At 38.5% G+C, this 24,579-nt stretch overlaps 1 protein-coding gene across 2 annotated transcripts in view; it reads left to right on the top strand.

The window, feature by feature from the left end:
• The window catches only part of ANO10 (anoctamin 10), a 122,236-nt gene that overhangs the window by 93,732 nt on the left and 3,925 nt on the right, over window positions 1-24,579 (top strand). Inside the window, exon 14 of one of the 2 annotated variants that reach the window (XM_039571232.1) lies at window positions 22,110-22,210. The exons of the other annotated variant lie outside the window; for it this stretch is intronic. Within the exon in view, the coding sequence (XP_039427166.1) occupies window positions 22,110-22,210 (101 nt within the window). The remainder of the gene's footprint in view (window positions 1-22,109; window positions 22,211-24,579) is intronic. 2 annotated transcript variants of the gene reach the window in all.

The raw sequence follows: 24,579 nt of genomic DNA, 5'->3' as shown, positions 1-24,579 counted from the left end.
CCATTTTTATAGACAAGGTTAAAGAGAGGGTATCTCACAATTAAGGGTATCTCACAGCTTCAATGGCAAGGAAAACAGAATGGTTCTACTTCCTTAGAGCTGGCACTTAAGAAGAATGTTGCTTGTTTCATACTTACAATAGCATCTCTGCTTTTTGTATTCTGCCAGTGTCATTATAATACTGGTGCAAAATGAGGCTGTTAGGCTACAACAATGTGCTAGGAGTTAAACTTTTTGTTGACCAAGAATGTATGAATTCATTATTTATACTTTGAGTTTCTGGGAAGACTTTATTTTACAAATACTGTTTTCTGCAAGCTATAAAATATTATAAACAAACGTAAAAAAAATAAAAGCATTATGTATTGTGCAACTATCCTAGAAAAGGCAAATAGAAGTAATTTTCTTAAAATGCCTTGTTTTTTGCATTGGTATCCACCAAGATCTCAGCTATCATTTGGTAAGAACTGTTTTTTCACAGGATGTTTTCAAAAGTTGTAGCTTTGTTAAATACTTGACTACTGCACAAGAAATTTTCTTTCCCTTCCTCCTCAGTGAATGCCTTTGGTTAATATTTGCCATCCACTCAGCTAGAGATTAAATTGCTGGGAACTGAGAAGAAAAAGCACTTGTAAAAACACAGGTTTCTCCTGCTGTGAAACCATGGCTGTAGTGTGTGCAAAATGTGATTTTTCTAAAGTTAGGTTTACTGGCACGAGATATATGTGAAAATGTCCTAAAAGCAAAGACCTCATCTGTTCCTGCTGGTAGCTAGCATGATGCCATTAGTGTCTGTAATATAGGGAGCTCAGTGAGTGGGGGAAGTGAGGGAGGATTGTTAGGAGTTTTTTAAAATATCTTCTTAAAAGCCAGATAGTGAGAGAGTTAAAAAGGGAGAGCTGTCAGATAGTCAAATATCTGGGAGATGGTTTGGCTGTCACAGTATATGAAAGTTACGTAAGGTGTATAAGCATATTACATAAGAGCTCCCCCATGCTCCAGGTCACCGGCTGCTCTTCCAAAACTCACCAGCACCCGCCTGAAACCAGCCCGGAAACACAGGCAGCCCTCTTGGAAAATGGGCATCTCTCTTATTTCTGCAGCAGTGGCAGCAGGATTGCATGAAACACACATGTTAAGATATTCAAAAGTAATACAATGATTTGTAAGAAGAACAGAATCAAGTGTCCATGAGAAATTATTTTTTTTTTAACTGAGTATCAGTATAAAAGAGCAAATCACGTACAGAAACTTGTATTGCAGTGGAATATGTTTCAATACTATGAGATGATGGGGAGTTTTTAGGCCCAGCAGGAAGGGTGTGCTGTTTATATACAGTCTGAATAAGCATTTCTTGGCATTTGGGACAGAGAATTGCAGCTCAGCAATTTTTTTGCTAGTTATTTTGTTACTGCTAGTAAAATCTTCTGCAGATTTAACTGCAGTTCTTCTGCGAATAGAAGCATGGATATTTCTTATGGGGGGAAATCTTCTGAGGCTTCTTTAATCCATCACAGTTTCAGATCAAGATCAAAAGGTGCTTGATGATGAACCTTTTCCAACCTCTGCAATACATTTTAATGGTAGCAGTAAGAGCTCAATTCTTCATGCTTTGGTCAGATAGCTACAGCTCCTTCCTGACAGCATGCCAGATTTAATTTATATTGCAGGTTAAATGGTTGAAACACTGTAGTAACTGTAACAGATCACAGATGAGAGCTCTATAAGACATTCTATTCTCAAGTAATTGGGAAATTGAATTCAGCTTTGCAAAGGAGTATTCTATTTCATCCCTCAGTCTCCACTCAAAAACTCGCTTTGAGGTGGGAAAGGCAGCGCAATGCCTTCGTGCAGCCAGCATGGAGTGTTTGCTAGGAACTTTTTCTCATCCAGATGTTGTGGAACACAGATGACATGTCGAGAGGCCAGATGCTGACAGAGTGCTGCAATGGTCACTGTTCAAACAAAACAGGAGCAGTATTAGTTCCACTCTGTCCAGAAACAGTTTGCTTTGGTTGCAGGATAGTCACAATTAAGCTAAAGCCTGTGTACCTGACCAACATTGAACTAAACTGAACACATTTTTTATTAGAGACTGCTAATATGTAAATCCAGCCTATACCCAATTACCTCTTCTGCCTGATGGTGCTTCTCAGAGCTGCAGCTGGGGTCTGCCTTCATATCCAGCATTGTTGCCTCTCGCATGTTACACTGCTGTTGGTGTGATTCACTGCCAGAGCGAGGGGCAGTTCAGCTGTACGTCAGACCTTCCCTCCCAAGAAACAACAAAATTTAGTGGAGACTCACTTGTTAAGTAAAATGAAGGAAAATCTGTCCATTGCCAGTCTAAAGTTAATCACTAACCTGCAGAAAGCTTTCTGCTATTTCAGTCTGTTGGCTGGTCCTATAGTAATCACAGCTTTCCATGAACTCTACAAAGAGACATTTTGCAGAAGTTAGTGCAGCCAGTTTTCCTACATCAGTGCCATGAAACACGTTTTGTCACCTCATAGTTGCTGGGATCTCAGTGTCTAGTTTGTGAGCAACTGCTTTTTGCTTTGTTAGTGCAAACTGAGTTTTGTGTCTTTCCCTTGAGGAAGATCTCTGTCCTTATTTCCCATGTCTAAGAAGACAGCCCCATGAAGCCATCCTGCAGTTCCTGTTAAGTAGAACATTTCACACAAACATCCTGTCCACGTGTAACTCATTACTAGTCACTGGGAACAAGATCTCTGTAGGCAGTTTTTATGTAATAAAATTATATAATACAATTATTTACACATTGAGGTATGTATATGCAGTAATTATAGCCGGTGTTCATCATGCTGCACTGTAATATTTTGCCTCAGCAGAGTTTATATCTTACTGGTTCTATATCTATAAAGAAATGGGGAGTTGGTTGTTTCATCTCTAATTGGGATTTCAGGACTGGCAGCCTTCAACAATCATGGGTGTCAAGTGTATCACTAGCAAATCCATACAATATAACTTAAAGAACCAGTTAAGGTAAAATAGGGTTTCTTTAGCATTGAGTCTTTAGGTAAACAAGGCGCAAACAAGTTAGCTCACTGTTCCTACAGTGGGTTAGTTCTGTACATCAATCTGCAGCCAGATGGTTACTTTTATCCGACAAAAAGTGTCCCTGAGGATGAAATAAATGTGGTTTACGGAATTGTTTGGTATAAAAATAGTCTCCTCCTCTTCCTGCCCTATTCTCTCAAATTTTGTACCTGCTTTTTGTATTCTGTCCATTGTGTTTTGTTCTGAAAGGGTTTTAGTCTTTATTCATTTTGGTGTGTAGACTCTTCTAATCTTCCCAGTTTCGCATTTCTTTGTTTTACTTATCTTAATATTTCTTGTCTCTGTGGGAGAAATATCGTTAGGTTGTCATGCAGTGAGTTTCCTGAACCTGATTTCATAACTATACTCTTTGCCTTGTTGCAGTTCACCCTGGACTTTTAATCAGCTGTTAGGCATTTTAAAGTCCCTGTACAGTGAGTATTTTGTAAACATCCATTTATTTGCCACTATGAGTGTTCCACAGCTCTACACAAAGTGACAATGAAATTAATCCAGGAAAAGAAACGAGCTGAAAAAAGTCGTTTAAGTACCCAAGCCAGCCTTGCTCTGCTAGGCAGTTTGTTTACATTGATTTTATTAAGACACAAACAAAGAACTATGAAAGAAAAGAATCTATTCTGAATTGTTCGGTTCCCTCATCACAATATTCAGTATTTGAACAAAATCTCCCAGCCTCTCAACGAGCTTAAATTGCATTTAATTTACCCTCATTATGCCCATGTTTTTGTTGTAACACTCAAAATACTCAGTTCTTGAAGGCCTTCATTTCAGTGGTAACAGAATGTGATGGTTTCCAAAGAAAGCCTGGTGCAAAAAAACCTGAATACTGAAACCTGAAATTGAAAGTTGAGGAAGGTGGAGGAGTGACGGGAAGGGTAGTTGCACATGGCACACTTAGAAGATCTTGTTCCTTCATTTGCTTTTTAGCGTTGCATTGATTCAAGCAATTTTGTTGTCTCCATAGTAGTAAAAATAATGAGCAATTCCTGCCTTCATTATCATGTTGAAATGTATGTTAACTGTGAGATCTCTCATTCTATTTGAAGTACATTTTTATTTTCATAATACACTAACTCCTGTGCATGTATACACATCTTTATACATCTGCATGTGCCTCTGGGTCTGTACATAGACGTTGGTTTTTGATAATACTGAATCAACTTGGCCATCACAATTTTTAAATGCTGAATCATTCAGTAGCTGTTTCATTTAAATTTTATTTATTATTTCAGGGATTTTTAAAGGTTTGGGGGTTTTTTTCCCCCTCTGGGTATACGTGGTTCTTATGGCCCCTATCCTGCTTATGCTTATGTGGAAATAAAATTTTTTTGTATTAACTATTACTTCTCTTATAAAGTAACTTCCATTTTCATCAGTCTTTTAAGATAGGGGTTCTTCAGTGTGATTAGAAAGGCAAGGCTAGTCATGAGAAATTCTTACAGGTATTAAATCCTGGTATAAAGAAGAGGAGTCTGGTTGAATTTCACCAGCCGGAATGGAGAATGCAGATTTAAGATGGGCAAGTGAGTGATTCTTTTATGCTGAATGGAAACAATAGTTTCTGCAAACTGGATTGATGAATGAATGCTCTGGGGATGTGCTTTGTAACTTTCTGACAATGTGAGATAATAGAAGTTAACGAGCCCTGTGCATGTGAGGAAGAAAAAATATTTTTAACAGCATAAAACTCTATAGCTAATTGTAGGTATTTGTGTAGTACTGTAGAACTTTTGCAATTATAGCTAGGCTATTAAAATACCTACACTGAATATTGTATAGACATACTGGGAAAACTTGTTTTAGATATGCCAGTCTCCCCCATTCCTTGAAGAAAGGCCGAGAAAGAGGTTCCTCAGAACAGGAATCTAACTTTGAGTTATGAGCAATCTGTGAAGGAACCTACCCCTCTCTGCTATCTGTACGTGGAGCAAGTCTCCCTCAGGGTAAAGTGTGGATATTTTCATGGGTAGATACCAGCTAAGAACTTGGTCCATAATTTAATCCTGTTTGAAAATGGAAGTGTTTATATTTTGACCAAGAAAGAGACAGAATTAGGTATGTCATGATTAACTTGAGGGTGAATAATGGGGCCCATTAATATAAGACTGAATTTGAGCTTCAAAAAATGAGTGTCATCCCCTATCAAAGGTCCTGCTTGGCAGTGTCTCTTCCTGTCCTTTTTTGTGCTTTATTTAAACAAAGTGGCTTCACTGAAATGATGAATGGAATGTCTTTTTAAATGTTAGTCCTCATTTTTACAAATAATTTGTCTGAACATAGATACACAGAAAAAAGAATGTATGCATAGAAGTAGAGCATTGGGTGGTGTTTTGCTTGTTATCCTGTTCATTTTTTTATAAATATCTTACATCAGTTTAAAGAACACTAGGACCAAAATGACACGTTTGTTTGCTTATGCCTGAAGGTCTTTGCATTTTTACTTTCAGGTTTGTTTCCTCCATTATCATAATCACCCTCTTATGCAGAGGGACAGTATACAATTGAGTTTCCTGCAGAGTGTTATGCAAGAATACCATCATTTGCCAAGGGCAGTGCAAAATAAATAAATAAATAAACACTGTTGTCAGGGAACAGCATTGCAAACAGTTTCTGTTCTAATCTTAAAAACTTTTGCACCTGCACTGTCTATAAAATTAGCAATTGGAAATTTGACTTCAAATTGACTGAATCCCTTGAAATGAAAACACTAGAGCAGTCTTTGTTTCCAAGGCAACAATCAGCCCTGTTCCTAAGGACTCAAAAGGTGTTTAAGTGACAAGGTTGTCTTCAGAACACATCTTACTAAATTTAAATTTTACATTCATTCAGAATATCTGGAACTATAAAACTTTCATAATGTGAAGTACAGCTCTCATTATGCCTTTACTCAGTCATGAAAAGAGCTCACTCCTACAAAATATATTCCCTTCCCAATACTATACTCTAAATATGTTACAGGTCGTGCTGCATTTTCAGTTTCTCACTGTTACTATTATAGGAGACAACTAGTGACATCTATAGCTAAGATTAGATAATACTTTCTATTACATTAAACTACAATATTAGAACTATAGCAAAAATAGGTTCTGGAGGACATGGTAATAAAAACCAATCAGATATTTTGGCAGATGTAATCAGATCTAATGAAGAGCTCTTAGCCCCCCCTGGAAAACATGTTCACGATAAATGACCTGATCAGAGTTTTATGAATTGTTCTTTATACATTAAAAGTGATTTTTTCAGGATACTTTCTATGAATGCTCACGGAGAGCTTTTCTATACTTGTGTGGCAGCATGAAAGAACCATGATTTTGAGGAAGAAGCATGGTAGCAAGGAATTATTTCTTTGGCAAAGTCATGAGAAGAATTAGTTCTCTGTGTCAGAATGGAGCAAGGGGATGCAGAATAGATTACAAAACTTCCAAAAGTCAGGAGAATTCGTTTCATGCGAAGGAACAGTAGGCTGAAGAGAATGGTGATAAAGTTAAAGGCACAGATCAGAAAGATAATTTAAATAGTGGCATTTGTGGTTGTTGAGGTTTTTTATGGATGAGAGGGAAGGAAGAGTGCAGGTATAAAGTCTCAGATTCAGCTGATGTGGAGACAGAGGAATTTGGTTTTTGGGATAGGTTTCATATCTGTGAATGATTTTTTTGCTCTCTGGTTACGTATTTTCTTTTGTGAATTGCAGATTCAAATTCTTACCACATTTTGTAGATTTGTCTAGCTTGTTTGTGAAGAGTAGCTTTGGAAAATAATGATCTTGAAGCAGTAGTATTGGGGAGAAGCAATTTACTTGATCATGTAAGTACTTCTGCAGATCCTTTGGGACAATTTTCAAATTACCATTTCTAATTCCTTGGAAATACATTGACTTTAAATTGTAACATATTTAATTCTCTTTATACAGGAAAGATTTGTTTTGGAGGTTTGTTAATCAACAGATATACTTCTGGGAGAGGTATCATTATAATGGTTTGCAAAGCCTCAGTTGTTTTCTAAAATACAGGTATTAAAACCTGCGTAGCTTTTCTGTAGAGTTGAAGTGGTGAAATGTACAAATCTGTTTCACTTCATTGCTTTGTAAAAGAGTCAAGAAACATGAAAGTCTTTATCTGGAATAATCAGCCCAACTCCATTAGATGTGGGAGCCTCTCACTCTGAAGCCCAGAGGGATTTTTTTTTTGGTGATGTTTGAATGCTTAAAATGCCTAATGTTTTTAAAGACCTTCTAAAACTTATAACAGCATTAATTATCAGCACCAAAGTGAGGACTGATGGTTTGTTAATGATATAATAATTGTAAAATGGGACTGAAGTGAGAAGCAGTAAATTGAAGGGAACTTGCCAAACCACAGCTTTGCTCCTTGTGCTCTAGATTTTTATTCCACCCAATATTTGTACCTCAGTCTAACTTACATGATGTTCAGTGAGTGAGGTTGTTTTACCTAAATCTATTTTTATTCACTGTTTAATGGCAAGGTAAATACCTTTTTTTCTCTGCTTAGAACCTAAATACTGTTCCCTGATTTACATGGTGTTTATTATTCAGGATACGCAGTTCCACAGCCCACAGTGCAGAGTACAATCTATACTTAAGTGGTGTAGATTCAGAGTTGCCTGATTTGCAAATAAATGGTAGCTCTACATAAGTCTTGGATCTTCAAAATTGTAATTACACTCACTACTTTTTTGTTTTTTCTTGTTGCCTGCCTAATGTATTCCTAGTTGTAAAGAAGATAGGGATTTTTCAGAAATAATGTATGATAATGTAATCAAAGCCAAAGTGGGATTTTCAGAAATGCTGGTGGATTAAGTGTCTAATTTCCACTGTCTATCACCACAAATTATGTGTGGCATTTAGAAATTTTTTGATAAGTTCACCTTTCGTTCATTGCCGTTGCCAAATACAAAACTAAGTCAAAGCTATTTATAATCTTCAACCTCGGCTTTCATCAGACTGGCTAAGACTACTTTTTGGGTGTGCATCCTCCAGAACAGTTTGTGCAATTGAGGTGTTACTCATAGCTGCAAACAACTGGAAAGATCTTCACTTAATCCAGCGGGGAAATACTTTGTCTTGAGCGTTGCTGCGCTGCAGAGAGGAGTTTCCAGTAGCCTCAGAAGAGACACAACATTTCCTCTTTCCTAAGAGTAGCTGACTGGCTCTTCTATCCTGCAGTCATTTCTAAATGTGCTTGCGCTCTAGATCTCGTTTTATTCCAAGTTTCTTCTGTTATTTATGTTGTACAGTATGATTGGATGCAATATAAGGAAATCAGCAAACAAAATACCAAATCACTTTTGTCCTGGGAGGCAAGATTCCATAGTAATTTAGATTCTGATGAAGCAGCTAGAGGTTTAACACACTCTTCTAAAACGCATTCTATAAAATACTTGCTTTCATTGAACTGTCTGGTGCTCTTCAGGTGCTGCATTTGCTGAAAAATATTGTTTGGTGTATATAAATAAGAAGACATAATTATTTATTGAGGTATGTTATCACTTGAATTTACTATAAATTCAAAATAGCGTGAAATGCATGGCAATGGCTATAAATGCTCGCTTACATGGCAGTCTTTCTGCTGTCTGTTTACATACTCTACTGTCAATTCTGTAGTATCTTTTTATGCTTTTACGTGTTTCAGAAATTCCGAAGTTTCATAGCAAAAAGGCTTTACGGTACTTCTAAATATAAACAAGCTTAAAAATAAATCCTGCAAAACTGCGATGATCCATTTAATAAAATGCCCATTTTTATAAATGCCCTGAAATAAGTGGGTGAAAAATAGTGTGACACATCATGTAGGCTTAATCTGTTTCGTATAAATTTGCTGTGAAAGCTCTAGTTCAATATAGATAATGTGCAATCTGTTCTAAACATCCAGTTGTACAATAAGGGTAATTTGTGGGAGACAGTTATGGATCTCAAGAGCCCTTTCATCATGCAGAGTGTTGAATTAATCTCCTCCTAAATGCTCATTCAGAAAGTGCCAGAAGACTCTGTGTTTGGTTGCCATGGCAGATATTATTCTCCTGGCTCCTTGGAGAGCTACATTTCTATAAACTATGAGTGTTTCCAAGTTTATCAAAGCAGTAAGTTGTAGTTACTCTGATTTTTGTTGCGGTTGACAGTTTCCTTCTGTCATATGCTTGCATTAATTTTATTCTTTAAAAATGTTGTAAAATTTCTTTTTACCTGCTTGCTCTCTCAAATAGAATGATAACTTTCATTTAGAGACAAAAAAGGGCAAAAAGGTGTTTTGAACATAGAGTCTTACAGTCTATTTTAGATAAGAATAAAAAAGAAATAAAAGAATTGGGTACCTCTATGCTGAGAGACTAGTGAAAATGGCAGAACTCTGATAAATGCAGGTTGTAAACAGGGAAGGGAATGAAAATCAAGACTTTACTTTTATCAAGACTGTACAGGGACAGATACCATGAAGGAGGTTGGACTGATTTCTTATACAATAAACTCTTCTATTTGCATGTTCTCCCATTGCAATCTGCTTATAGGCAGCAGAGCTAATGAAGCCTGATTCCCTCAGGATTTATGTCCTGTCTTTCCTGAGCCTATAGGCAGCTGTGCACATGTCCTCATTAAACAAGTGGCAGCTACTCTGAGCTACAATTCTGTTTTCAGTGATAGGCTGTTGGTTTGGATTTCCCTTCATACACAGCTACTGATTTTCATAAAGTGAAGAGACACTTGGCATCCTTGAGACCTCTGCAAAGTTATGACTTCTGTTGAAATTGGCTGGTGGCGGCAAAGTTACTTTGTGGTCCCTTGCTCCATGGCCCTGGCCCCTTAGATATTTGATTCAGGTGATTTTAGAGACCTACTGTCACTGTGAAAACTGCAAATTTTAGGAAACAGCTGTTGGCCACCACTGAAATTCAGAGACTTGCTTGAATTTTAGAGTTACTATTTAATAATTATTCTGTAGTAATGCATGCTGTCAGTTCAAGGTATGTGATTATGTTACTTGCTTGTCCAGATGCCTGTTACAATTTGGATGACCATGTGCTTTGAACATTTCAGCTTCAGATTTTTTTTTTTATTTAACTTTGGTGTTTTGGTTACTCAAGATAATTATACTCAATATAAGCCTATCACTAAGGAGACCAACAGGGTAACAAGTCATCAGAGTTTGCAATGAGATACTTGCCTGCATTTACTTACCCAGATACACCTATCAGTGTTTGATTTAGTGCTGAGCTCACAGGAAATTCTGTGGTCCTGTCATCTGAAAAGTAACCCCTTTGTTTGCTACCCTATTACCAAATTCTGCCCTTCCAGAGACATCCAGAAGCAAAGCTTTTCTTGGCGGTCCTGTGTCAGCTGTGCAGCTGAAAGACTCTCAAATCTAACTCCTAATCAACTGTGAATATGTGGGAGGATACTGCTTTGAATCAGTGACAGTGTGAATGATCATGTGGACAGGGATTGAAGGGAAGAAGGGAAGCTACCCATTAATAACTGGAGTTGTCAGAAGTGTTTTGTTGATATGCAAATCTACCATTTACCTACTTCCAAGTCCTTTTTAGTTTAGCATGAGGGGACATAGCATACATAAACTCTTCAGGTACTGGATAAGCAATAAAGTATTCATTCTGCACTTTGTTATGAGTATGCACCCACAGCAGGAAGCTGGGTGTGGATGGCATGTGGTTAGTCTTTCTGGGACAGGAGATTTGGTGTGTGCACAAAACCTCAGGGGAAGGCAGATATTTAGAGAATTGAGAAACTCTTGAGTAGGATTATACATCATAAAGCACTGGAAATGGATTCATTACCATTGCATTTTCTCCTTAAATCAAATTTATTTCTAGCACAAGATTGTGGAAAATGCCATTCTGGCTAGAGCCTACGTGTAGTTCAGACTGCCAGCAAAGCTGTTAGAGACCATCCCATTGAAACAACAGCTGAACTATGAAATGGTTGAATTGTGAAGTGATTAAACAGAGAAAAATTAATATAAAAAGGTTAGTCACAGTAATAAGAGGGGGTTTTCAATATGCAAGCAAAATAGGGAACACACTAAGTGGAGCAAGTAAGGCCTGATGTGTTCATGAAGGATGTAGGGGGTTTTTAACCGGAATGACTGCAACAGTCAACATACAAGCATTGCCTGTTTTTCCATTGTTCTGCAGAGCATCATAAAGACAGGATTTCTGCTGCGTTTGAAGTCTCATACACTTCTATGGAAAAGCAGCAAGGCTTGACATTTGAGAAATTCAAGAGGTTTTGTGTTCAAAGAAAGCTGGTTAGGGTCAAAGAGCATGTCAGTCTTTAATTAGTATTCAGCATCCTTTTAAGTTAGCTTGGTGAGTATTTTAGATTTTAATTGCCTAGTGTGTAATTAATTCATTACACACTATGCTGTAAAAACTCAAATATTTCTTTTGACAAGCTGAAAATAGCATTTTTTATTATTCGTACAGAGAGTAGAATATTGAATGTTGTATGTAACAGATTATAAAGCACTAAAATGTGTTTGGGGGTAATTTAGCAAGCAGACAACAGTGGAGTTCCTTTAACCTTCCCTTCCTGAAAGAAGTATTAAACTGAGGTGACTGACATTCTACATTTTTGTCAGCTCAGTATAACATTCTGCTAAGAACTTTCTGAAATTGTGAGGCACGTACTGCAGCTTTGTATAGACAAGCATATATACATCATTGCATGTGTATCAGTCTCAGTATTGCTCTGTTACAGAAGCAGTATTATGTTGCTGCTCTGTGTTTATTTATTAAGAGACTGAAGTCTCCAATATTCAGAGGGAATTTTCATAAAAACCAAATTCATTTATGTACATGGAAAGCAACACACCATTACATAAATAGCTGTGCTTAACCAAAAGAGTAAGTTTTCCTGTATGTGCTCTCAGGATTGGTTCTCTTTAATGTGCAGCTCTAAGAATAACAAGTAACAGGGCATGGGGTGACAGGTAGTTCATGTGCAAAAGAGAACACTGTTTAGAGCAGGTTTTTTGGGGAGATAATGTCTTTTTTGCTTCTGAGAAGCAGGCTGTCAGGAGGTTTCAATGGTACTATTAGGCTCTGCATACTAAGATGCCAGCTCATATAAAACGGATTAGAGAAGCCAGGAGGAAAATATCTGCCAAAAGAACTGAATTCAGACAGATACTTTTTAAAGCTTTATTGTATTTTAAAGTTTTAGCCAAATAAATGAAAATTAAATGGAAAAGCATAACTAGAATCAAATAGAACATTTTATAAGTTAAGGTACTGTAATACTCTTTTTGTTTCTTTTTCATTTCTTTTCTTTTGACAACAAGTAAAACTTCAGCTAGCATTTCAGAGCAATTGTGCCTCTGTAGTTTGCTAGGTTATTCGCCCAATAATAGGAGCAGTGTGCACTACTTATGGCCATGTATCCTCTGAAATAGATTGAAAACAGAAAGATTTGCTTTTCTGAGAAGCATTTGGAGAATCTGAAGTTAATTAGTTTAGTTGCTCTGTTTGGTTTTGGATTGGTTGGTTGGTTTTTCTTCCTCATTTAGAGGCTTTGCTGACTTCTTGTTCTATTATTTTGAGAGTGCTTTAGTTTTTGAGTCTTTGTTAGGGCTGCATAGCCAATCTATGATTTTTTTGTCTGATTACCTTCTTTTCTTAGGAGAATTTTTTTTTCTTTTTATCTGTTTCCTCAGATGATAATAGTATCATTCATATTCCAGGGTTTTTTTTTCTCTACTGTCTCAATTTTTATTTCATGTGGAATAAATTACAAAAGTCAGAAGAATGTGGAATGCATGTAGAGAAATGAGCCATAGCCTGTACTACCTACCTTGTTATCTCAGAGCAAAGCTGTCCCAGAGCAATATATACTGCAGCAATGCACATCTCAGTTCAGGAGTCTGCTGCTGTTCTGTGACCTCTCCTTGGTCCCTCAGAGCGGAGGAGGGAACACTCAAAACATGTCTTGTTGGGCCAGAAATTGTTACCTTGTCAGACACAGAATGTTTGGTAGGGTATTGGCTTATTACAAAAGAAAAATATGAGCCAGAAAGGACCATCTCCCAGATAAAATTCTGGAATGAATTAATGGGGCAGTTGAGCAGAAAGGATGGAGAGGTGAGGAGAGTAATTATCTCTTTTTAGGAGGAAGAAAAAAAAGAAAGGGTACAGCCAACAGCTCTAAAACCCCAGGAAAAAGCAACGAAGGTGCTCAACATGATAAAGCAAAGACTTTTCTTTTCAAAGATGAAAACCAGTTTTTGATACTAGAGCAAGCGCTGTTTTCATCCTGAAAAAAATAAGGCTCTGGATGACCTAATTGTGGCCTTCCAGTACCTGAAGGGAGCCTGCAGGAAAGATGGAGAGAGACTGTTCACATGGGCATGTAGTGATAGGACAAGAGGTAATAGTTTCAAACTGAAAGAGAATAGGTTTAGCTTAGATGTTAGGGAGAAGTTCTTTACTGTGAGGATGGTGAGGCACTGGAACAGGTTGCCCAGAGAAATTGTGGATGCCCCATCCCTGGAAGTAAAGGCCAGGTTGGATGGGGTCCCTGAGCAAGCTGGTGTAGTGAAAGGTGTCCCTGCCCATAGCAGGGGAATTGGAACTAGGTGACCTTTGAGGTTCCTTCCATTTTGAGCAATATTGTTCTAATGTTGTCCAGATTGGTTGATCAAATTTTAAGGGATGTGACCAACTAGAGTTCCTTCAAAGACATGTTAAAAGTTTAAATTTCAATGCAGAGAAACTATTTTGATTATTTAGCAGACCTGTGCAGGCATGGTGTCTCCGTAGCTTTTGATAGGAAAGAAATAGGAAAAAGTTGAAGGATTTTAAAAGCTTTTGTAACTATTTTGGTAATCCTCATGGACGATATGGTACATCTGCCAGAATGGGTCACAAAACCCAGGTTTTTAATATTCAGGTCAGACTCTGAGACAAAAGAACTGTGTGTTAGGTAACTCTTTATTCTGCAGTGTTTATTTAGTTGTAGCACTTACAGGGCTTAAACACATTAGGACTTCTGTTGCCTTAGCTCTGTGTAGAAATGCACAAGTGTTAAGTTCCTGCCCCAGAGGTTTTTTGAGTGTCGGTGCTACAGGTACACATCACCATCTGATTGCCCATGCAAGTTTCAAGAGCTTTGTACAATTCTGCCTCGTGCATTGCTTTTGGTTATCTAGGAAGAAAAAAGAAGACTTGAAAACATTTGGGCAGCAACACAGCCTTAGATGTTTAAGGACAATTTTACATGCTGTTGGAAGAGCAGGACTGCCCAAAACACAGCAGGGATTGCTGGATATTTTTTGAAGAGAAGTTCTGTGTTTGAATAGTTTGAAACAGAATGAATAAGGAGGTCTGTTTCTGTGAAAGGGGGTGGGGGTTGTTATCAATGTCTTCTTGGGCTGGTGGCATTTTTCAAAAGGTAAGACTACTTTTATATATAAAAGAGTAGTAAGTCTGCTAAATAGATATGGTTCTTGTGACTCTTGGTCCTTCCTGTTTCTGACTTGAGAAATGCTATCAAATTAGTCAGTCTCTTTTTCCTCTTTTGGGGAGATGGAAAGGTCTGTTAATACATTCTAGCTAACATTGGGTAACCAGAAGTGAGGTAAATTCTTAATGAAATGAAAGACAGATGGTTTTGGGTTGGTGGAAGTGCTGTTGAGTAAACCGAGAATGTAACTGGTGTGCCAGGTTGAGAAACTCCTAAGTGGCTAAATTAGACTCACATGTGGCAAGAAGACACCTTTATTCTGCAGGTGGGACACACCCAGAGCTTCCCTTACCTGTTTTTAACATGGTGAAGTTGAAATTACTAGACCAAACCATTAATTGGTTTATCCAGTTACTTCTTCTCTGGGGGTGGTCTGTCCTGTTGTTTCCGTGAGAAGTATGTGAAAGTGTAGTTAACAATTAAAACTTTAGAGCAACAATTAATGGGAGCAGTTGCTTACTTGCTGTATCAATTAGTTTTAAGCTTATCTCATCAATAGGAAGAATTTTCATATCTGCTTCACAAACGAGATTATTTTTAATGCCGCTGTGAATCTTCCGGTTTGTTGCGTAAGCATCTAATACAAGAGCATTTATATGGATCTGAGTGATTCTGAGCTGTATTTTCTTCTCTTGTTTTTTCACTGATCAGCAGAAATCATGAAAGGAGATTCAGCCATTCACTAACACAGGACAAAAACCTCTTTTCTTCTTTTTAGTCAAACCCCTGCAGATTTCAGAAGAGAGAAAACTTATTTAAGGTGTTATTTATGTATTTTTTTCCCGATAGTATTGGTGATTATTCCCATGTCACAGAAAGATGAAACAAAGTCAAGAAGCAAGTTCAGCAGATGGCAATTTCAATAGGATATGTTTCTTTGATGAAAAGTTAATAAGATGGCAAAATTCTAATACAATTACTTGAAGGTTATTTATATGAGATTCATACCAAGTAATATAGAGTAACATATATAATATGTATTTTAAATTAGTGCTCAATGCTAATTAGTTTTTAGTATATAGTACCTGCTGAAAAACTCCATTGCTAAACTGAAGTGCGAATTCACTGTAACATTCTGGTAGCAGTATTTCAGTTACAAATGAGGAAGGCATTGAGAGGAGAATTTTCAGGGTAACAAAAACCAACACATGGAAACTAAAACCTAACAGCCTCCCATTAATATTGTGGATAATGCCCCTTCAAATACAAACATTGTTAAGGTCTTCTTTATGAATGCATTTTCTTTATTTTTTAGATAGATAAATAGATGCAGTGTACAGGTACAGAGAGAGAGAGAGAGAATGAGAATCTGGGTGTGTGGGTGCTAATCAGGTCCTTGGTAGACGCAGTCTTACACTGGCTCTTTTGTAAACCACAGCCTTTGCTGTATTTCTTTACACCACTAATATTATTGTAATTTCCTATTAGTAGTGGAAATTATGTGCTCTCATTTTAATATGTAAGAGATACTTGCTTTAGTTTATTGAAGAAATCTTTTGCTGTGGTTGTGAAATGTTATTATTTTAGAAAAGGATGGCACTAACGTCCACGGTTCTTGCAGTTCTGTTGGTCCTACAATGGTGTGTGTTGGTCCTATAATGGTGTGCCTTTACTTTCTGATTGTTTCCAGTGTTAAGAAGGAAGCGGGAGCATGTGAGCACTGACATATTATCAAGTGCAAAGTGCAGAAAATGGGTTTCTGCAGCTTGTTAATATTTTGCAATTATTTGTGCTGCCCTAGCTTGTATATTTGATTTGCCCTGAAGGATCTGTGGAAATGTGTGTTCACCTTCCATCTTATACCATTACATAAATTTGTGGTGAATTAGTTAGGTGACTCACTGGATAATATTGACTCACTTTACTGATGCAAAATCATATGATGTTTTCAGCATTTATTTAGAGTGTTTTCACAGCACTTACTGGCATGTTTGTTAAAATATGGTTGGTTTGACAGATGTAACAACCCATTTTATAAAGGTCTTACTATAAAATTTACAAGACAACATATTTTGTCACAAATGGTGATGTTGTACAGTGTTTCTATAGCAATCAGAGAGTTTTGATGTGCTGCAGCTAATATGTTGAAGAGAAATTACTTTAGATGTTTGTGGTTGCATGCTAGAGAATATATTTGTTGTGATAGATTAAAGTTGAGGAATAGGAGTGTGATGGTACTGGTAACCCAGGGTATCCAGTAAAAGCACTTTGCAGTGTATAACAACATTCCAAAGCCAAGCCTTGAGGTCTGATAGAATTAAATTAGTGTGGCAATTTAACATGAATCACAATAGTTAATCCCTCAGTGCGTGCTGAAGCTGGCACCATTAGCTCTAATTTCCATTGAAGCAAAAGAAGGAGGTCAGTCTAGAACAGCAGCTGGACTGGAGCTGCATATATCTGTTCCACACATTTATTTCTAGGCTTCAATTTATTGCCCAGCTTTATCCAGCCCCTCAGAGCAGAGCCCCAAAGCGGGGCTATGCTAGCGGTACGTTGTCCTTCCTTTGGTTCCCACTGCTCCTGAAAGGCAGTGCAGGATGATGGGAGTGGGAGGAGGAGTGTGGCTCTCTCCCCACTGGGAAGCTGCCAACCTCCAGGGCCACTCTCCTCGGCAGTTTTTGTGCCAGCAAATCTGACCCTTGCCCACCTGTGAATTTAGAGGCAAAAGGGAAAGATTTCTCATTTTGAAGGAATTGAAAGTGAAAATATAAGGGAGAGGGTACAACTAGGACAGTAGAACAGAGAGTGGGGAATCAGCAAGGAATAAATAAGGAAAGGAGTAAAATGCTTTAATAAAGCAAAAATACTTGAAGGAAATCAAAGAGCGGAAGAAATAAGGAGAAGTGTTACCAAGGCATATGAAAATGGACTTGCTCTGTGCATGGAAAGCCTGCATAGACACAAGGTTCATGTTGACGAAGTAAAAGAATAATTGCAATATGCATGACCATTTTTGTAATTGTTCAAGTTTTGTTTAGAGTGTAACAATTTTAACATGAAGTTCTAAACCTAAAAACCACAATGTTATTAAAAGAAATTCTTACAAATGTAGATGTGTTTTATATAATACATGTACTCTGCCTTTATGTATTGTATTGCACAAAATTAACAGAAAGAAACTGGGATTATAGGGTTGGCAAGGCATGAAAATAATAAAATTAAATAGTCAGAAATAATTCATCCATTTTTTTCAATTTAAACCTCATCCCAAAATACTTTTTCTGTAGTTTCTCAGTTACATAGCATAGGGTGTTCAAAGGCACTAAAGCAGATTTCAGAAACAGAGTAAACGCTAATACTCAACATAACTACAGGTCGTTGTTTGTCTTCATATTACAGAGCTGCTTAAAATACCATCTCTCTTGAGACTGGAAATAGTAGGTCTTACACAGCTTTAATTTGCTCTTTATTGCAAAAGAATTTCATAAAGCTTTGCAAAGAAGTTGCTGATGGTATTGGAGACAAAAAGGCACAGAATTTTGTGATTGTCTCTGATACAGTGCAGGTAGCTCTGAACAGGGGACTGTGGAGGAGGAGCACTACATCACTTCAAAACAAAGGTGGTGAGCAGCCTACAGCAAAGAGGTTTTCTTCCCACTAATGTGTTGGAAAAAGGGAAAAAGCATTTTGTTCACTCATAACACAGGAAACATAGAAAGTCTGGTTTCACTGAAATAAATGAGAACTTTGCCATTGCCTTTTTGGAAACCAGACCTTTACCCTTTTTGCTACGTTGTTTAAAATTGCAACAGGCTTAGCAGAGCAATTTATAAAGATTATAAATTCATAAATACTGCCATAACTATAATTTAGGACTATGTCAGCTGTTACAACTTTGCTCATTTTGAAGAAATGCAGTTATAAACTACCGAACCAACCTTTTACTCTCCTACCTACTTATTAGACAGTCTTTTGTAGTACAATGAGAGTAATGCTTTGTGTCCAGTTGTGCCTCTTCAATGAAAATGGCACGTTTAATAAGCTGTGTCCTTTGTGTACGTGTATATTTGCATACTGGTACCAAAGCCTCCAAAGTGGCAATACACAGATGTCTAGGATAGAGTGAAAAGCAGGAATAACATGTATCTCCCTGTCTCCTGCCTATGCTTAGTTCAAGAACTTCCTGAGCCAGATCAAACCATACATCCACCATAACTAATTTGAGTAACTGACTTATCTGATCAGACATATATCAGCTTAAATATAGATTTCAGAACAAATCAATAGCCTGTAATATAGTGATACTTATGTTTGGCCCAGTGTTTAAGGGAAAACAATTTATCTCTTCCCGTGGGTGCATAGTCTTCCCAAGGAGCTGGGAACTTGGCAGAAGGGAATTTGCTGTGTCACAGGTGTCTTTGGTGAAGGAAGAAATTCTGTCAGTGACACCAGCGCCATTTTGGAAGTATTTGAAGAGATATTTGATGCACTTTAAAATTCATAGAGTTGATAGCTTCAGAATATTTATAAAATAACTGTAATTAGAAGCTGTTTAGCAGCTCTGTGTTGATTATTTTTCACTAGGCTGTAAATAGGCAATAGCAGAGCCCTCACAGGAAGTAGAAGAAATCTTGTCTTTGAAGAGAAAAGCAACAATGAAAATACTACTCGAAATTATATTGCAGTAACACGTGCCTGGGTCAGGAGAGCCTCTACAGGGGAGGAAAACAAATAAGATGGCCTGGTAGGTCCCTTTGTTGCTGGCCTTGGACTCCTTGCCTAATAAACTCTTGAGTAGAATTGAGACTAGTTCTTCACCAAATAATCTAAACATTGACTAATTTTTCCTACTTTACTGCATTAAAATACTTTTTTTATACTGTGGTAACAGTTACTTTCAAATTAAACTTACTTTTCATGCTGGTACAACAGATAAAGAGGCAAATTCCCTCCTAGGAAGAACTCCCTTCACAGCAGTGGTTGCTTTCCTATGTGTCTGCCCAGTGTTGAACTCTGAGTTCTCAAATGTAGCTTTTACTTCAGATACACTATAATATTTTCTACTTATATTTTTCAGACATTTGATTTCTCTGGTGTTTTCTGATGTATTGTGAGGCTGAAGTTTCTTGCCTGCCACAAAGAAATGGGAAATTTGTACTTGCAGCATTGTGGCTGCAGTGTGGTAGCAGGACAGAGAACAGCCATGCCCCCTGCATATTTGTCTGCTTGTTTATGTCAGATTTATGTCACAGATGGTAATTTCCAAAAATAGTGCTTGAAGTTGGGTTCTTAGTTTCATATCTGGAGTCTGATCTAGATTACCCAGTGCATTTCCTGCATAGAGGAGTAAACTTTTTATCTTGTTACTTGTTTTATATGAAACCAAGTTGGGCTCTATATGACTTCACAAATTAGCAAATTTGGAGAGAAATGTGAGCCCAGGGTAAAACTGAGACCAGCTGGTCTTGGGCTGGGGCTTAGGCATGCCTTTGTGTCCACTGGCAGAGCGGAGGGTGGGTAAGGACTTCCATAGTGCTTAGGTGTTGGGGTCTGTGTGCCTGGGTTCCAGGGATGGCCAAATTTCTGTCCAGAAACTAGTGGAATATATTTTTTTTGACTTCTGAGGATTGGGCATAATTGATTTTGAGAGATCGTCTGTTTTTCACAGTCTGTTCCCTGCTGTTGCATGATTACGAGGAGACACATTCATGCTCTTTGAGTTTTTCCTCTGCTCATTTTGTGGCATTAAATATTTTAAACTAGTCTCTTGCCTTTTGTATAATAGATTTGCTAAAGAATGTCGGCAAAAACTGTGTGGGTTTTGGCCTGTGCAATACTGGAACCGATGCTGCGTGGTCTCTGCTGGCTAAACCTCTGTGACGTGGGTTTATGCACTTGAGGGAGGCTGATGTCTGTAACCCAGCAGGTTCCTTCTGGCCTTAAGCTGGAAAAAAATGGAAGCACAGAGCTCACATAGCTTTGTTTGTTACTCTGGAACATCTACAGAAGCTGCAGTGAGCTGTGTATTTTTTCCACCACCCAAGCGCTTGGCCACTCAAGCAGTGTGGGGAGGAAGGACTGTCACTTTCCCTCTGCAGTGCCACCGACCGCCTTCAAGCCCTTCGCCACCACTGCTGGTGTTGCTGCAGAGGCTGTTTGACTGCTTTCAGCTGTGCCTCCTCAATCATGAGGCAGAGTGAGTGCAAGGCATGTGAGCTTAAGTGGTAAATTAATGCACACTGAGCAGACTGATTGTTAGCCAGGCTGTTACTGCTGTCACAGAACCGGTCAGGTTGGAAGAAACCTCTGGAGATCAGCTAGTCCAACCTCCCTGCTCAAGCAGGGACCCCCAGAGCATGCTGCTTAGGACTGTGTCCAGATGGCTCTTGAGTATCTCCAGGGAAGGAGATTACAGTTGGTATAAAGCTAACACAGCTATGTCTGCAGTTAAGCTTCAGTGTCAGCCATATCCTTATATTAGGAATTTGTGTCCAGAAGGCTAGTTAAACTCTCAGAGTGGTGGGTATTTCTCTTCCAAAGGCTGTGTGCCCGCTCAGGGGCACCCTGCTTAGTGAATAAGCTTGTTAAACTTCAGAGAGGCAGAATAGTTTGGTTTACGCATTTTCACTTGATTGTAACTAGTATTTGCAAGCAGGTAATTACCATCCTCCAAAACTCCCTGAGAAAATAAATGGTATCATAGCTCGCCCTGAAACCAGTAAAGCATTGTTGATGTGCTGTTGACCTAGGGACCAGCTGCACCCTTAAACTACAGTGATGTCTGTTTGACCCACAGCACAAAGTTACAGAAGTGTGTGTGGGACTGCACTTGGAGATGTCACCAAGGTCATGTCACATTGCACATTTTTGCATCATTGCTTTCATAGCCAGTCAAGAGTTTCTGACTCCAAAATCTGTTGACCAGCTGCTGATTGGGTGAGAGGTAATTGCATGAGCTAAAGGGGAGAGCATCCCTTGGGCTGGACTGGCATCCTGCGAGGGAGGTTTCGGCACACGCTCCTCGTCAGGCATTCGGATGTGTCGTTTAACGTTGTGTATTTATCTGTCACTTGGCAACTACATGGCCAGTTATGGTGGAAAAAAAGCTATAAAATATGAGCTACACAAAGACAAAAATAATGTAATATTTTGAGGGACAGAATGCATGAGCTATATACTTCTAAAGAAAATACTATTAGTCTGACTTCCACTATTCTTCATTTTTGTACTGTCTACTGAACTAAGATAAGGTTCAGCAAGGGGTGACTAATACTGTAAGAATATTGTAATGAGTATTAATTAATACTTTGCAATTTAAATCAGAGACAATCTGAAGTAGATCAGAAAAAAAATCTTAGGAAAAAAATGTACTACAAATGGGGTTGCTTTGTCTGCTGTTCCTCACAGCACTATTAATCAGGCACAATACTCCAAGGCACAAATTACGTGATTCTGCAAGTTTTCCTGACTCTGCACTACTAATTTTGCAAACCTATTGTTTCATTAACACTGCACTTGGTATTCTATCTTGAATTAGGCATACAAGAAAGGAAAGAAGAGAACCATTTCTTTGCTCTTTCCTGTTACTTTCTATTTCTTGTAGCAGATTCCCACTCTGGGTCTGTGGAGTCCAGGCAAACTTCCTGTCACAATTCCTGTAGAAACAACTGTAAAAATCTCTCAACCTGGGAGGGACCTCAGAAGGTCAGTAGTCCTACTTCCTGCTCCGGATAGGATTGGCACCAAATTTAGGCCCCAGCGCTTGTTGGGGGTGGTTTTCCTCTTGAGTCTTTTGAGGACAGAGACTCCAAAACCTCCCTGGGCCCCTGCTGCAGTGCTTAGTTATCCTTGTAGTGAAATACTTTCTGTTGAGGCCTTTTTGGCTTATTTTTTAATGACCTCTTCATTTCTTGTTTCCTGGCTGTGCACCCTGGCCAAGACCCTGATCCCGTCTTCTTGCTTACGTCCTTGTAGATATTGGCAGGTGTCTCGGGCATGTGCATCACCTCCCTGCCCATCTTGGATTCCATAGTTAGACTTGGCAGAGTTCATCAGTATCCTCCTTACACTGGAGGGCCCAAACCTAGATGTAATCTTTCAGGTGCAACCTAGAAGTAAGGAGTAAATATTCCTCAAGAAGTTAAATTACTGTAATTGCTTACAGTCCTTGTGAGAGTGATAATTCTGAATTTGGTTTTTTGTTATCTTCAGTTTAAAATTCTTCTTACTTCCTATTGACTGTTCAATGCTCATGTATGGCTTGCCTTTGTAGGGAGTTGTTTCCACTGGATTGCAGCATCACAGGGCCATTGGTCTTGGCTCTGGGAAACAAGGAAGTTGTGAAATTGTTCCTACAAGTCTTTTACCATGCTATTGAAGTAGGGGAGAAACTGTATTCTGGAAATCATCAGCTTTCAAGAAGACTGAAGGGTTGTGCAGGATGACTTAAATGAAAATAAGCATTCAGGGTTACATTGTGGCTGTGTGGTCCTGGGATTTATAAACGGGAGTGTACTAGTATAGGGACTGGTTATTACTGCTGTCAAGAAGCATCAGTTACCATCTCCAGCTAAGGAACCTAACAGGTTGCTGGAAAACTGGTCAGAGTCAGAAATGCAGCTTAAAAGTAACCCCAAGCCCAGAGTCCTTGAGCGCCATTCCCTGTAGAGCGTTCCATGCCATAGACAAAACCCTTGAGGGAAGGTTTGTGATTCTAGATACAAAGTTACCATAACTTTACACCATTATAATCAGTGAGAACAAATTTCCATTAAATAAGCTTTTAAACCTTTACACAGAATAAAATACTACATGTGGAAGAGGCTTACTGAGTTTTGAAGTGGGTGTTAATTTGCCTCTTCTGTAACTGGTTGGTACTTACAGATTAAGCTGATACAGTTCTTGAGACAGCTCAAGAGCCAAGAAACTACTTTTGTTGTGATTGGACACCATTACAAAAGAAGAATTTAATATATATCTACCATGTTTTCATATAATTATTAATGTAAGAAAGTGGGAAAGATACCATGTACCACTGCTCTTTCTAAGTGCTCATGAGCTGTTCTACATGGTGTATACTGGAAAACCAGAAGATGGAATTGCTGATAAAAATCATCTGCCTTCATGTCTTCTTATATTTAATATAGGCTGTTTACATGTCTGTTCTACATATGTACAAACCTATGTGTATGGTGAGTATACCTATGGAAAAGCACCAAACCAGTGAATCATTAGATCCTGGTTTCTTTGGTTTTCACTTTTATATGCTTTCTATTTTTAGAATTGTTTTCCACAGGTCGTGGTTGAATTGTCAGTTGGAATTAACACACACAGTGGTGAAATTAAGACTAGTTAGAGGCTGGCTTACCAAGACTGAGCATAACTGGAAAATAACAGTGTTATAAGCATTTGACACAGAGCTCAGCAAGGGCAGTAAATCAACATTAAACCGGCAAAGACTGTTAGTGCCTGTTAAATGTTGGCTGTCCCACAGAAACCATAAAGGAAAGGTGAGAGTGTTTGATTAGGTTATGAGTGTGTGTGAAACCAGCACAGCAGCAGTGCTGGGTTATCTCTGACCTCCTCTGGTGCAGAAAGAAGGTCACAGCTGGATTGGCAAGGTGGGGGTGTGAGAGGCAGCTCCTGCCTCTCAGCCCAGGGGCAGAAAGAAGCCACGTGCTGGGACTCAGCCCGAAGCAGCCCTGCTGTGCAGAGTGAGGGGCAAAGCAGCTCCTCAGCCCTGGGCAAAGGGCTTGGAAAACAGAGTGGGCCACGGTCCTCCTCGTGCCATGTGGAAGTATCCTGCATTGCCAGTGAGGCTGTGACTTGAACCAAGCCCTGGTGCTGCTGTATATTTCTGTTATTTCATGTTTGTAGCTATTTAATTTTGTATTTTGGTGGTGTTGGCAGCACTAAATCACATGTTTAGACTTCCACAGACCCTCTAACTGGAGAGCTACCACAGCCATAACTTGTACACTGAAGTTGGTGTTTCTCATGAGTGAGCCCACAAAGGAGTAGCCTGATTTCCATGCTTGGCATGCAGCTCTATTTGTGGTGTGAAAGTATCATTT

The sequence above is a fragment of the Corvus cornix genome, chromosome 2 (genome assembly GCF_000738735.6).
Source record: "Corvus cornix cornix isolate S_Up_H32 chromosome 2, ASM73873v5, whole genome shotgun sequence".
In the NCBI taxonomy this organism is placed as follows: domain Eukaryota; kingdom Metazoa; phylum Chordata; class Aves; order Passeriformes; family Corvidae; genus Corvus; species Corvus cornix.
The sequence above is the reverse complement of the archived record's forward strand: the minus strand, read 5'-3'. Positions and strand labels throughout refer to the sequence as shown.